This window comes from Zalophus californianus, chromosome 9 (genome assembly GCF_009762305.2).
Source record: "Zalophus californianus isolate mZalCal1 chromosome 9, mZalCal1.pri.v2, whole genome shotgun sequence".
In the NCBI taxonomy this organism is placed as follows: Eukaryota; Metazoa; Chordata; class Mammalia; order Carnivora; family Otariidae; genus Zalophus; species Zalophus californianus.
Genome location: NC_045603.1, coordinates 30,309,236 through 30,324,546, shown reverse-complemented (window position 1 = coordinate 30,324,546; position 15,311 = coordinate 30,309,236). Strand labels below are relative to the sequence as shown.

General features: G+C 37.7%; 1 protein-coding gene across 5 annotated transcripts in view; it reads right to left on the bottom strand.

The window, feature by feature from the left end:
* ATP2B1 (ATPase plasma membrane Ca2+ transporting 1) overlaps positions 1-15,311 on the bottom strand; it is a 123,564-nt gene that overhangs the window by 57,878 nt on the left and 50,375 nt on the right. For all 5 annotated transcript variants that reach the window (XM_027591799.2, XM_035729087.1, XM_027591803.2 and 2 more), the window contains exon 2: positions 11,607-12,032. In XM_027591799.2, coding sequence (XP_027447600.1) covers positions 11,607-11,814 — 208 coding nt within the window. In that variant the 5' untranslated portion in view covers positions 11,815-12,032. The remainder of the gene's footprint in view (positions 1-11,606; positions 12,033-15,311) is intronic.

Here is a 15,311-nt window from a genome sequence, read left to right as displayed (position 1 = left end):
AATGTAAAGGCCAGTTCAGAATTGTTTACTTCTTAATTAAGGTTGCTAAGGGTTAAGAATTCTAATTAATGTGTGTGCTTAAAGCTACTAGAAATAATAAGTGAAACATCTCCATATGCAAAAAAAATCGTATATGGGCTTTTGGTAAAAGAAGGTAGAAAGGAATAGACATGCACTTTTTTTAAAATATTTTATTTATTTGGGAGGGAGAGAGAGAGAGAGAATGCAAGCAGGGGGAAGGGGCAGAAAGGGAGAAGCAGAGCCAAATGCGGGACTTGATCCCAGAACCCTGGGATCATGACCTGAGCCCAAGGCAGATGCTTAACCGATTTAGCCACCCAGGTGCCCAGACATGCACTTTTGTTGAGGGAAAGTCTGTTATAAAGTGAGGCTGGTGGGTGCCTGGGTGGCTCAATTGGTTAAGCGACCACCTTTGGCTCAGGTCATGATCCTGGAGTCCCAGAATCGAGTTCCGCATTGGGCTCCCTGCTGAGCAGGGAGTTGGTTTCTCCCTCTCACCCTCCCCCTCTCGTGCTCGCTCGCTCTCTCAAATAAATAAATAAAATCTTATAAAAAAAATTTTAAAAGTAAGTCTGGTTATTTAAAAAGGGAAAGAGATGGGGCGCCTGGGTGGCTCGGTGGTTGAGCCTTCCGATCGGTCATGATTCCAGGGTCCTGGGATAGAGCCTGCATCTGGCTCCCTGCTCGGCAGGAAGCCTGCTTCTCCCTCTCACAATCTCCCTGCTTGTGTTCCCTCTTTTGCTATCTGTCAAATAAATAAAATCTTAAAAAGGGGGGGGGGGGAGGCTGGTTATTTGAAAAGAACAAAGATAGGATAAAATCTGAATGTAAAAAAGAAAGTTGTAGGTTTTTGGAAAAGGAATCTTTGAATAGAGATTTTAATGTGTGGTCAAGCTAGTTAGGATTAAAATAAATTTATTTAAAAATGAGTTTTAGTCTGGGACACCTAGGTGGCTCAGTCGGCTAAATATCTGACTTTGGCTCAGGTCATGATCTCAGGGTCCTGGGATCCAGCCCTGCGTCAGGCTCCTGCTCATTACAGAGTCTGCTTCTCCCTCTCCCTTTGCCCCTCCCCTCTGCTTGTGCTCACTTTGTGCTTTCTCTCAAATAAATAAAATCTTTAGAAAAAATGAGTTTTAATATCAAAACTACAGTGGTACAAAATTAAATTTTTTCCCTCTGTTTAAAAGAACAATGTTTTCTTACATTTCTTATCTGCCCTTAATAAGATATTGTAAACAAAGGTTTTTCTTTACTTTTAATGTAATCTGCTAGAAAGACTGTGTGTTTTGTCCTCATCACGTCTTTGGTTCCTTTTTTAAAAAGTTCATTATTTTCAAAATTAAAGAAGCTAAGGCTTTTTACAACTATTTAACTGTCTTTTCCCGCAAAGTCTTTGTCACTTTGGTTAAAGCGATACCTAAGTATTATTTCACAGTGACCTATCATCTTAAGTGTCCCAGCCTTTTGATATTTTTGACAAACTTCCCCAAAATCAAATTCTAAAGGAAGTATTCTGACCTTGAAGTAACTTTAGGTTTTTACAGAAGGTCCCTGGAACATACCAAAGGATTTGTTCTCCTTATAAAGAGGGAGATGTTAAACTAATTAGACTTATTTGGTATGTTAAATTACATGGGAAGTATTGTCAAATAGGTGATGTTAAACCTTCTTAGAATATACTTGTGTGGAAATACATTATTAATGTAGCAAAAATAGCATGTAATTTCTAAAGATCTCATATGTCCTTATATCACGTTAACACTTGTAATTCTAGTTACTATCTTAAAGTATCTGTCACAAAAATAACCAAATTTCTTTCTCGGCTGCATTATAATGAACTGTCATCAGGCCTTTAGCCATGGCCATTTTTAAGTCTTTTGGTCACTTACAGACAGTTATTGTTTTACTCTGATGCTTTTACAAGTGTTCCTGCAAAAGTACTTCATCTTCAAAGAGATTCAAGAAAGGACAGTTCTCTGATAACTTTAAGATAATAAAACTGAATTGGGTAAGAATTCCCAGATCTAGTGGCAAACTGAATTCAAGCAGAACAAGAATTGAAAACATGAGACTGAATGAACTGAGGAGGAGGATTATAATTTTTATGACTTCTTGTTTAAACATTCTTGGTTCTCTAATGTTTTGCTTCTTCAGATTTTAGGAAACCTTTTTCTCTTTCTCTTAAGCTATCAACAATTTGGTGATATGCACCTCTGTCAATAAAGATAAAACATTTACTTTTTCTCTCCACATGATCCCTCCAAAATTTGGAAACTGTTAGTGAGTATTTTAATCTTCATGACAATTATTTGCATAAATTCAGTAAGAATCTGTTCTCCTTGTATCAGGACAGAGAAACACTGATTATATTACCAAAGTTTTGACTGGAATGTCATATTTGAGAAATGTGCATACATTCAGATAGAACAAAAGAGTCTTAAGGAGCGAAGTTTGACTTTAAGGAACCAATGAAATCCTACGAAGGAAAAATCAACCTGGTACCTTGCTTACAAAATTCCAGCAAAGCAGTCTTAAAAAGAGCTTAGATGGTTAATCATATTCTTGCTTCACTATTATAAATAATCAGGCAAAGTTTAATGCAAAGAAATAGTTTTATTATAAAAAATGAGGGTACTTGCAGAGAGAAGAAATTATGTTTACTCCTTTGTCTACTTTAGATTCTAATCCTGTTAATTGTCTTTGAGTTTCTGTTACATACTTGTAAACTGGACTGGATCCTCAATTCTAGTTTCCTCAAAAATCTGGCTACAATTCTCTAAAGTAACATTTCCAATTTTCTCTCACACTTTTGATTTGTAATCAGTAAGAACAAAGACTGCCCATGAATGTACTTGGAAGGGACTCTATAGCAGGTCCTCCTCACTACCCATATGGCAGCCAAACCTTGGGGACTTAAACCTGCGTATCTCACGGATGAAGAAGGCACCATCTGACATCTGGTCCTGCACAGATGCTAGAGACCTCCCAATCAAACAAACTAGAAAAAGAAGTAGCTGTCATAAAGGCTGACTCCTCCCCTGATGCTGAATCAAGACTTCATAGTTTAAACATGAAACTTTTTTGTCCTTCTCTCTCTTTCACTTTGGCATTGGCCTAGAAAGAAAACACTTTCACCCATTTCTCAAGGCCATTGCTCAAGGAGGGGTTTGCCTTTCACACTGCTGGATTTATCATTAAAATCTCTTACCTATTAACAGTGCCACCCGAGTAAGTGAGAGTGATTTGTGTCCCAACCGGATTTATGTTTGTGGTGGTTATCATTCTCCCTGCGCCTATAAATGCCTCAACAACTGGTACATATCAAGGCAAGGCCTTTTGAGTTATCTGACTGTGCTCCTAACTTTCTGCAAACCAACTAAGGCACCTTCTTTGGTCAGATCCCCTGTATTGACACCGTCAAATGAGAAAGGACCTAGCAGGAGGCTTTCATGATTCAGGATTCACTTCCTTTGGCAGGGTCATACTTCCCCAGTTAGGAGTAAAAGTAAACAAGAATATGATCAGAAATCTCTCCTTTACTCTTGGAGATATTGCAGAATCAGTAGCCAAGACAATAGCTGCCCAAAAAAGAGCCTTAGACTCTCTGGTCAAAGTTGATAATAGGACAGTCCTTGATTATCTTCTACTGAGCAAGGAGGTGTCTGTGCTGTGGCCAACACCACCTGCTGCACCTGGATTAACACTTCTGGGGAAGTTAAAACTCAGTTACATAAGATCATTGAGCAACCCACTTGGCTTAAAAAGCAAGTTGACCAGCCAACCTGGAATTTCCTAGTCAGCACTAGGAGAGTTGGTGGCAACAGCAGGACCAAAGATTTCCAACAGCTCTGGAGACAACGAGAAATACAGGCGTGGTATCCACAAACCCCTTTTTGAGTTCTGTCCTTCCTGCTATTTCTGAAGGCCATGAAAATAATGTAGCAAACAGAATGTTAGCTCAAGGCTTTCAGATGATCCAATGTTTATAAGCTTGATAAGATATGAATTCATGAATAGGAAATCCCTGACAGCCCCTCCTTCTATCTTCCCTGTTACTCAAAGGTGGCCTCCACGGTTTCCACTCGCTACTTAGTCCCCACTCCCCCACCCCGATACGGGACATGACTCTTGGAAAAGGTCCTTCTAAGCACCAAAAGACACAGAAAGACAAAAATATTTCAATCAAAAAGAATAACCTGATGCTTAATCAGTGACGCTTTCTCAGAAAGATCTTAATCAAAAAGGGAAAACATGAAAATGAATCAAGGAAATCTAATTTAAAAATGTAGTCAGGAAGCCATGAAGGGAGAGTTCTCATGCACGTAGCACTCGTCTCAACTTACATGGCCAGCAGAAAGGAGGAAGATTTCCACATGCCTCCGTAACAGCAAACTGCCCACCGCTTGCAGCCAGTGAGAAACCACTACAACCTCGCACTCCTGTTCTTCTCCAATTAAGTTATATTCCAAACAACGCTCCTCAATTTCCTCCCAGAACCTAATAACAGCTAGTCTCCCCCACTTTGCCTCCTTGGACTTGGCCATGGCTTGCCATAGTCTGCAAGTCCTGAACTGCAATTCCCCTGCTACTCTCAAACAGACTCATCTTTGTTTAATTAAATTACCATTTGTTTTACTTAAGGTTGACAGTCTCAGAATTATGTGCCTTTGGGGTCGGATTCACCACTGTGGGAAGTGGGGGGGGGGGGCTATTTTCATTCTATGAATAGATAATGGCTTGAGTATTGTGTATATTATTTGGAAAAGACATAAAATTCAAAATTTTATCAATAGCTGGATGTTTTAATAAGAAAATGTAGCACCACAACTGCTGCCACTAATAAAATCATGTGTCAGTTTAGGCAATGAAGAGGGGAAAATACTGGAACGGGCTTAACTGAAAATCATGGCCACTACACAGCAAACACCACAGTCTTATCAAGTTCTGTATGTATGTCTGCCTGTGTGTGTGTGTGTGTGTGTGTGTGTGTGTGTGTGTGAGAGAGAGAGAGAGAGAGAGAGAGAGAGAGAGAGAGAGAGAGAGAGAGAGAGAGAGATGGTGGTGGTGACGGTAACTGTAGCAGCCACCCTGACTTCTCCAAGTAAAGGTTGCAGGAAAACATGCAGACCTAGAAAGCATGGGAAAACTTATGTTTATGTGCATTCTTCTTGGGAAACAAACTAGTACTCCCAATTTCAAAAGAGAAGACCACTCCTCAATTTAGGAATCACTGGTCTAAAGTGAAACTTTCACATTCATTTCCACAGGCCAGGCACTGCGATGGGCATTAAGTAAGCATACAAGGGGAAGTGATCAGACAGCATGCCTTTCTCTGGCACTTGCCCTCAAAGAACTCATAGTTTAGTGGGGCAAGCTGACAAGTAACCAGTTAATCATGGCTCAGTGTGTTTAGTATTATGATGGGGTGGTAAGGAACCAGAATCCAAAATTAAGGGGGTGGGGGTAGAGGAGGAAATTCTAAGGTATCTAATTTGAGGTCTTAAGAATGATTAAGAGATAGGGCGCCTGGCTGGCTCAGTGGGCATGCAATTCTTGATCTCAGGGTGTGGAGCTTACTTAAAAAAATAATCATAAATAAAATTAAAGTAAATAAATGGAGTAGCAAGAACCCCACTAGGCTACTCTGTACCACTGTTCTTAAAAAAAAAAAAAAAAAAAAGAATGATTAAATGATAAAAGAGTCATAGGAAGGATGAGGTACAGTGTTTTAGGTGAAGAGACAGTATTTAAGAGACCCAGGAACAAGAGTGACCTTGGCACAACAGTACTTAAGAAAACTGAAAATTCCGCTATGCCTCAACACTGAAGAGAAGAGTTGGAAAGAAGAAATGAGATAAGAGGGGTCAGATCCCCCCAAAAGATCTGTTAACCTAAGCAAGAGGTCAGAACTTCATTCTAAGGCCAATGCAAAACCATACCAGCTGTAAGCAGGAAAGTGACAGGCAACATACAAGGGAGACGGAAAAAAACACCAGCAAGTATGCTGTTACCTCAATTACCATAAAAGAAGTCAGTGGCCTCAAACAGGAGAGTGTGGATGCAGAGCAGCAGATACCCTTGGGTTAAGACCAATTTAGGAGTTAGGATTTCTAGGTCTTGTTGACCCAGAGAATGAGAGTGGGTCAAGTCTCCTGTCAAAGTCCAGGCCACCTAAAAGATGGATAATGGTTTCAATGGAAATGGGAAAAAGAGTATGCTTTCAGAACAGTCTGGAAAAGTTGAGAAAATAAGATGTCTATAATGAATCAAGTTTTCAGGCCCAAAGTTCGGGGCAAAAATCTGGACTAGAGCTACAGATTTAGAAACCACCAGCATCCAGATGATGTGTGCAGTCTTGGGAGTACATGACATCACCCAAGGAGTGTAGATAAACAGGAGGGTGTGGAGATGAACTGAAACCTGAGGCCCACCAACATCTAAAGGAAAGCACAGAAGGCTGATACACAACTGGCCAGGTAGGAAGAAAGAAAGCCCTAAGAATCTAGTATTATGAAAGCCAGAAGAGAACAGTTTAAAAAGGAAACATAGGGGCACCTGGCTGGCTCAGTTGGAACAGCAGGCAACTCCTGATCTTGAGATCTTGAGGTCATGTGTTTGAGCCTCATGTTGGGTATAGAGATTACTAAAATAAATAAACCTTAAAAAATTAAAAAATAAAAAGGAAATATGTCTATTGCACTCAGAAAACCAAACTTTAAAAAAAAACAAACCAAAAACTCTAGCGCTATGCTACTTCAGACTCTATCTTAAAGTACAACTTTAATAAGTATATGCAACAAAGGTAAGGTCAGTGTTACAACTATCTTCAAAAAATTCTTGAGCAATGAAACTAGTGACCTGAACAGGCATTAAATTAAATGTATAATTCTCTATTACAGCAGCAATAAATTTCTAGGGCAAGATCATGCAGGATTATCAATATAAAACCCTTGTTGGTAACTCCATTAAGTATTAAAATATACATGGCTGACATATCGTGGCAATGGAAATCCTTGCTGAGTGCCTGAAAAAAAGCTGTACCAACCGGTATAACCAAGCACATCCATCAGGGCATCAGAGGATTCTTGTGGTAGCCTATAAGTCAACAATGATTCATGCTGGGCAAAGGGCTGATTTTTTTTTTTTTTTTTACAGAGTTAAAATATATTTCCATGTGGGAATATTAGTTTTATTATATTACATCATAAAGACCTGGTCAAAGCACACCATTACTAACAGCCTTACTTCCAGGAGGGCAAATATAAATTGCCATCTGAAACATTATGGAAACATTAGTCAGCCAGGGACAATTACTGTTGACTTTACCCTGCTTCCTACCCCATAACTCTTTTGTTTTTTTCTACCACTGTTTCCTTTTCTTACTCCCTTTGCTTTTTTTCCTGTTGCACCTAATTTTAGCAACTACCACTTAAAAAGCTTGGTGTCTCATTTACTTTCCTGCCCCTTTACAAGGCCACGAAGCCATCCATGCCTCTTACAGAATACCACTCAGTACCCGTCTTTAATTGATATGCATTCACTGTTATCCTTTATTTAGTGCAGTACTACTGAATGATAAACATGATACCAGCATAGAGATCTACATTCTAGAAATCTCATTATTAGACAGTCTACTCTACCATCCAATATAAAATATAACACAGATAAACATAGGAACACATTAAAATGGAAAAGATACCAAAAGCTAGTTTAGAAATAAAAGGATCAAGAAATAGGATTTACAACAGGGATAAGGAAGTCAATAAAGATAATGAAAAAAACCACAGGGATAATTGCATGCAGTTAGGATGGTATAAGTAATTTTGTCATAAAAGTATACTCTTGGATCCTGAGGAGTCTATGATAGGTGCTTGCTCTAATAGATAAAGATGAAATATGAAGTGATAAGTCTTGATTTCAGTTAACCTCAAAATTTATACTTCCAATTCTTTTAAGAGTAAAGATGGTTAAGTTTTTAATATGAAAATCACATCTGGCTCAAAACACTTCCTATTGATCAGTACACATAAAGTATGCTTCAAATCCATTTAAAGGAGTACTCTGGGGGAAGACAAGCAGTAAATTAGCAGGCCAAATGGGGAAGCTCACAAATACAACTTCCTGAACAGGACATATTTTAAAAGGACTAATTGATCAACTGAAGCCTTATTAAACTCAAAAATTTTTCACATGAAATTCCTGCCAACAAAAATTACTATTTGAGAACACAGAACACAGGTACCTTATTCTTAAAATTCTCAACTTTTCTGCAAGTTGCATGAACGGAACTTTTATAACAGGCAATACAATATAGGGGTTAAAAGCATGTTCTCTGAAGCTAGAATGTCAAGGTTTGAATCCCTACTCTGGCACTTAAGAGCTGCGAGACTCTGGGTAAGCGGATTAACCTTTTTGTGTTGTGGATTCTTTGGTTGTAAAAAAGGATGGATAAAATGAGTTAATATTTGTAAGTGCTAGCAACAACCAATATGACACAAAAAGTGCTTACCTATGTGTTACCTTATTTTTGTTGTAGCTGCTTTTAAGAAATGTCTTAAGTTGTTCTTCCTCCAGACTTTCTAGCAATCTAATAGCCACATCCCCAATATTTCTGATTTTCCTTTTCCACTCATTTTTCCCTTAAGCATACATCACCAATACACTACACACTGCATTTAGTTGTCCTGTAAATTTGTCTCCCCCTTGTAAAAATAAGTCAGGGATTGTTTTGTTCACTAAAGTATATGCCCAGCAGAGAAAAGTAACCTCCACCGAGCAGATACAATATCCCAGCAATTCTAAGGTGCACATATTCTTACATTGTATTTACACCGTTAAAATAGGGATGTAATTTAATTATACACTTAAAATTATCTTACAATTAAAACTACCAACACTAATTCTTTTTTTTTTAAAGAGGGTATATACAATATACGGCAATTAACAACCTACATCTGATGAAAGACTATATGTCAATGAATGAAAGAATTAAAGAAACAGATAAATTTCATTTTACTTAAATCAAAACTTACGTTCTTTAAAGAATCATTTTAATCCTATTTTCCCTGACTATAAGCAGGTTATACTAACAAAAGAGTACTTATTGTCTGGATCATTTTCTTGAGCATACAAACTCCTAGCTGATTATCCCTGATGATGATTTATTTATTATCATTTGCCTAGTTGATCAGCGACAAAATATTTCATTAGCTTTCTGAATAAATTACTTCTAAATTAAACTAAAACTATTCCTCTGGTAACAATATTCCTATGAAGTCTGTGGCTGTTTTTATTTAATCTTACAACTGTAAACACAAATATATAATGCTTAAAATGGCTTTTTCACATTCTTTAAAAGAATATTTCAAAATGACAAACTGTTCATAAATAACCAGGGAGGACAAAAGTTTGTACAAATTTTATCAAAAATTCACAATATGAGGAAGAAGATGAGCAAGAATTTTCTAAGAATAAAAGAGGGAAAAATATTTCATGTATTGACAGCTCAAAGCAGCAACAATGCACAAATTTTGAGCGTTAAGTGAATATTTCTAAAGATCATCCACCGCTTCCATCGTGCCGTAAGAAAGGTACATAACCATCCCCTCCCCAAATTTTAAAGGTACTACAGTAAATGCAAAATTTTTCAGACTTCACTAATTAAACCAGAATCAATGTAAGGAGTACCACCCAAAATAACAACACAAAAGAGACTGCAGTGCAAAATAATGAGAATCACGTCTTTAAAAATAAGAACAGACCATAATGGGGTGTTTAGTTATTAGAAGACAAGATTTTTGATTAACTAGTGGCAGAGAAATACAAAGACATGCTTGAGGGAAATGCAGGTAAGTGATCTGAAGGTGAAGTTCAGTATCAATTTTATGAACAAACGATGTTGTTATATTGAGGGCTTTTTAATGGTACCATTTCCTAACAATTTGGTGGCATGAAACACCCAACAATTAGGTTTCAGGTTAATGTAGAAAGTACATAGAGTTGAATTAGTGAATCTACCCGCTGAGAATAGCATATCAATGTACAAGTCTCTAAAAGGGATATAAAGTGAGCTAGTATTTCAAAATGGGTTTGCATAATGAACAAGCACAGATACTGGCTTCCTCAAGATTATGCCACCTCAGAAAAATTATTTACCTACCATTAAAACAATTAAGAATTCAAATAGTGATTATACACACACACACACACACACACACACACACGTTTAAAGAATTTCTGATGTGATTTAAAAATGTTTAGCAATTTTGGAAGTAACTTTTGGCTATTTAAATTTGATCACAAGTAGTATGGCATGGCTTAAGATCTTTCAAAAAAAAAGTTAAGAAAAACATTTTTGGGGGCACCTGGCTGGCTTAGTCAAAACAGCAAGCGACTCTTGATCTCGGGGTTGTGAGTTCAAGCCACACGTTGGGTGCAGAGATTACTTAAAAATAAATAAACTTAAAAAAAACCCCACCTCTACAAAATTTCTCTGGAACTTGCTTTGGAATATGTAAATATACTTTAACTTTTAACACTAATAATTTCCCATCCTTACTAAAATAAAGTACAATCACCAAACATTCATCATGTACCCTCCTCCCACCTTTGTAATTTGGAAAAGCCTTTCTGAAACTTCCTAACCGTAATTTTCTACTCAACAAGATGAATGTATAAAAGGTCACCTACCTCAAACCATTTCAAAGACCATAATGCAATGAAGTTATGATGATTCTTCCTTTCTTTATTCTCAAAAAGAAACTTACTACAAATTGAGAATTATGAAACCAAAGACTTCTTTGAACACAGGGAAACTGAACTTAATTCTAAGACTTGAAAATTAGTTTTAATCAAAGGAAATGTCTGCTAGGTAAAAAGAAAAAAGAATTGGCATCTAATCTACTCCACTTGCTAAAGGACCTTCTGAACTAATTTATTAAAGTTTAGGTTAAAAACACTTTGGTCAGCTACTGGCAGTGACAACTATTTCAAGCCACCTTATAAAATAAAGGATAAGTGAGCCCGGTTTATTTCCACTGAATCCCCTTGGGGGCTACCCAGCCTGGTTCCATTCTCTATAGCTCCAGTGGAAAAGCAATCTTGCTATTGTAAACAAGCAGCAACAATATGCACAACAGTACAAAATATTTCCTCCCACCAACCTAAAATATATACATTTGCAACATTATTTCTTGATCTAAAGTTACTTTAATTGTACCAATCTGAGAACTAATCCACTTTATTATTATTATTTTTTAAAGATTTTATTTATTTATTTGAGAGAGAGAGAATGAGAGATAGAGAGCACGAGAGGGAAGAGGGTCAGAGGGAGAAGCTGACTCCCCGCCGAGCAGGGAGCCTGATGTGGGACTCGATCCCGGGACTCCAGGATCATGACCTGGGCCGAAAGCAGTTGCTTAACCAACTGAGCCACCCAGGCTCCCAGAACTAATCCACTTTAATGTCACTAAAATTATGATATAATCATACATTAACCAAGACAATATATACAGGTTTATTTATGAGCCGAATTTACAGGACTCTCCATACAAAGAGCTAAAAACAAACATAATACAGCTCACCTTCATTGGGAGATGTTTTCAACCTGCTGCAAATTCCATAGACGTCTCCATAGCTTTCCTGTATTTTTCGTAATGCATCTGTAGACCTGAGCTCCATGAGAGCCCGCAGCTCTGCGAGCGTGATTCCAAAGTCTCCATCATGATTAGCTTCCTTCAAAGAGTTTTTTACTCCACTATATGCAAGTGAGTTGTTTGCCATGTCGCCCATTACAAGTATAATTTATTAGGAGGAAAATGTTTCCCAAAAGACTCTAATTTTCACTTGATGTATTTCCAAGATGAAAATCTTTTAAATATGAAAATCTTTCTTAAACCAAACACTCATTGTATGACTTTATAGAGCAGCATCAGCAGCATTTCCCAGAGAAGTATCTTGACCTTTGGCCCATGACTAGTTTCTTCATATCAATCATGAGATGTACACATCTGTAAGAAAATATTAAAAAGTTAATAAAATCTTTTATAGCATTATGCATACAAGCATATTTTCTAAATAGTTGTGCAGTAGCTAATCAAAGTACATCATTTAATTATAAAAATATTTTAACTATAGTCTCATGCCTTTAAAGTGTCTTGCATGACAAAAGATCAAAGTATAACTACTCCTAAAATTATATTTCAAGACATTAGATCTCACCATTATTAAATGAAACTGCATTTCACATGACTGAATTTTATGTTCCATTCAGTATCACTGTTATTAGTAGTTATCACTCAGCACTTACATTCCAAGCACTATTTCTTTAAATTCATTTTCTCATTTAATCATCACAATTTAATCCCATGAGGTGTTATTACTCCTTACTCTACTGAGAAGAATAAGCCTCAGAGAATTTGAGGAGCTTCTGCACAGCTAACAAATTCCTAAAAAAAAAAAATGGATGAACAGGGATGTCTCCAAACCCATGTTCCTTCTAATACACAGACCCTTCTCTCCAAACCTTTCATACAATATAGACCCTGTAAGGGCAAAAAACACAACAAACAATATGCTTTCCTGCAATTCTCCTTGGCCACTCTGTAATACCACCATCTTTTTGACTTTCTAAAACTATCTTCCACCATGACTTCTGTCATATGTTACCACCTCAGGTCTTCCCTTGACCACCTATCCCAAGAAATTCTCTATCCCTTATCACTCTTTGTCGTTACTCTATTTCTTTGCTGGCCTTTAGTATTATGTAAAATTACCTCGTTCATTTATTTGTCAGGTGTGCCTATTAGTATATTCTGGGAATCTAGAACCGTACCAGGCACATGGTAGACATTTGGTGTTCAAGCAATAAATGGATGCATTACTTTAATTTTCCCTATAATACTTTCAAGTTCTCCTTGTACTGTAAGCCACCTAAAAGATGAATGTTTCAACTCTCGTCTCCATCTATGTCTTTTAATCACCTCAATGTTAACATGCCCAATACTGGTTTCATCTTTTTTCTTTTCAAAGATTTTATCTGAGACAGAGATAGAGTTCACAAGCAGGGGGAATGACAGAGGGAAAGGGAGAAGCAGGCTTCCTGCTGAGCATGGAGCCGGACAAAGGGGATCTATCCAAGGACCTTGGGATCATGACCTGAGCCGAAGGCAGATGCTTAACCAACTGAGCCACCCAGGTGGCCCTGCCAACACTGGATTCATCTTATTCCCTAAGTAGAGAACTCCCTTCCTCAATCACCATTATTCTAATCACCTGGGCTTGAAATTGTACGTTATCTTTGATTCCATACACTTCAGCTTCACTCACTGAGTTAATTCTTCCTTTGAAAAGCCCCTTTTATATAACGCTTTTCTTTCCGATCTTCGACTCGCTCCCTCCACAAATTATAATCACCACCTCTCCCCCTGCCCCAGTTCTCTCTCATTCTAATTTTTCCTTTATCCAAAGGTGTGCATTTTGCTTCTACATTTAGTTTTTAAAACAGGCATAATGCCACTATACCTAAACTTACTGGGTGAAAAAACAGTCCTATTGCTCATGCCTGTGTGGCACTCAAACCCAAGCTCTATTTTACCTACTCAATTTCTCTCCTTCCCCAAATACCCCACTCCCCCATATTTAATAAAATGCTCAATGACTGGGAACTAGAAAAGATTACTGGCAAGCGCAATTAATCTTCATCTATTAAATTGTTATGAGGATGTTTGCAAATTATGGTACGTGGTTCTTAAAACTTCCTTATGCATCAAAATCACCAACAGGTGATTAAAATACAGATGGCTGGGTCTCACCTCCAGAGTTTAAATTCAGTAGGATTAGTATGGGTTCCATCATTTGCTTTTCTAACAAATTCCCAGGTGATACAGATGCTATCAGTCCAGAGAGCACACTGAGAGAACCAGTGGATAGGAAAATGGGTTAAAAACTTTAAATTCATACCAGGTGGTTGAAGAAAATTTGCTTGCCTTGGGTTAACTGTGCAAGGATGTGATAGCTATAGATTCTGGAAGACATTTTTTTTTCATTGCCTGCTTCCTCCCACTTCACAAATTCCTCTTGCATGCCCAATTACTACCAATTTTACTCATCTCCGAGGCAAAGTGGGCTCCCTCCTACTCACACATCAATTATTATAATAACCTAACTCCAAAAACTAGAGAGGGTGGTTATTTGATAATCTCCCTGAGTTTCCACCTCCAAAATCTGCTGGTATCTGAGTATCACACTAATCCTAAAGTAAGTTGTTATTGTTCAAGAGAAAAAATAATTAAGATTCCTAACTAAGTCTGTGTGTATGTCATCAGTCTTCTGGTTTCCTCCACAAAGAGGAATTTTCCTCAATGGTAGCTTCCTATCCCATCAATTACCACTGTGGTAAAATAAGCAGCATCCCAGATTTTCCAACAGCAACTAGACATACGTAGTTTCTTCACCTTTCTGCCTTCTTTTGGGGGCCAGATTTCTATAAAACTCATACATTCTTGGTCTGAGTTTATTAGGGTGGGGACAGACCCCCAGGTTAAAAAAAAAAAACACAAAAACAAACCTGCTCCTGTTCAAAGTGCCTGGGATGGGGTAATGAACTCATTAGTTTTGGGTTCAACTGTAGAGCTTCACTGTTTGTCACACAAAACCCAAATCCTCCATTTCAGCTTCTGTCAATATGAAAACTAGTATTTTTATTCCTCTCTGCCAATCGTTGTCTTTTCTCTTGACAGAATGCAAGCATGAGAAATGGGTGTTACTTATGGGGTTCTCTTAAATTTCTCAACAGTAAGGATACATAACAGAGCTAGGATCTGAATTTCTATTTGTGACTCGAAAGCCACACACCTTCCACTATACTGCCTTGACTTAATGTCTTCATGTTTATTAGGTTCAGTTCAAATAGAAACTGTCATAGGTCAAAAAACAGTCAAATAATAGCAAATGTGCCAATTTATATAATAAAAGCAGAATTCAAGACACTGTAGTGGATATCTGTTATTTGCCAATTCAGCATCCTTTCCCCCACTTTTCAGCAATAGTCCCCACATTTTGTTTAGGGATCTGCCCTAGACCAGCTCTCAAGGTAGAACCCATGAAGTTCCCTCCCACACCCAAACATTCCCCTGGCCATAACGATAACTGGTTCAGGAATGTGCATATGACCCAACAAAGGCCAAAAGGCAGGAAGGAGGCTTCTGCTGTGACTCTGGGGCAGAGACTTGTCTCATCTTACTGAATTTAAATCTGAGATACGGCAAGCCTCTGCAAATGGATCCAAA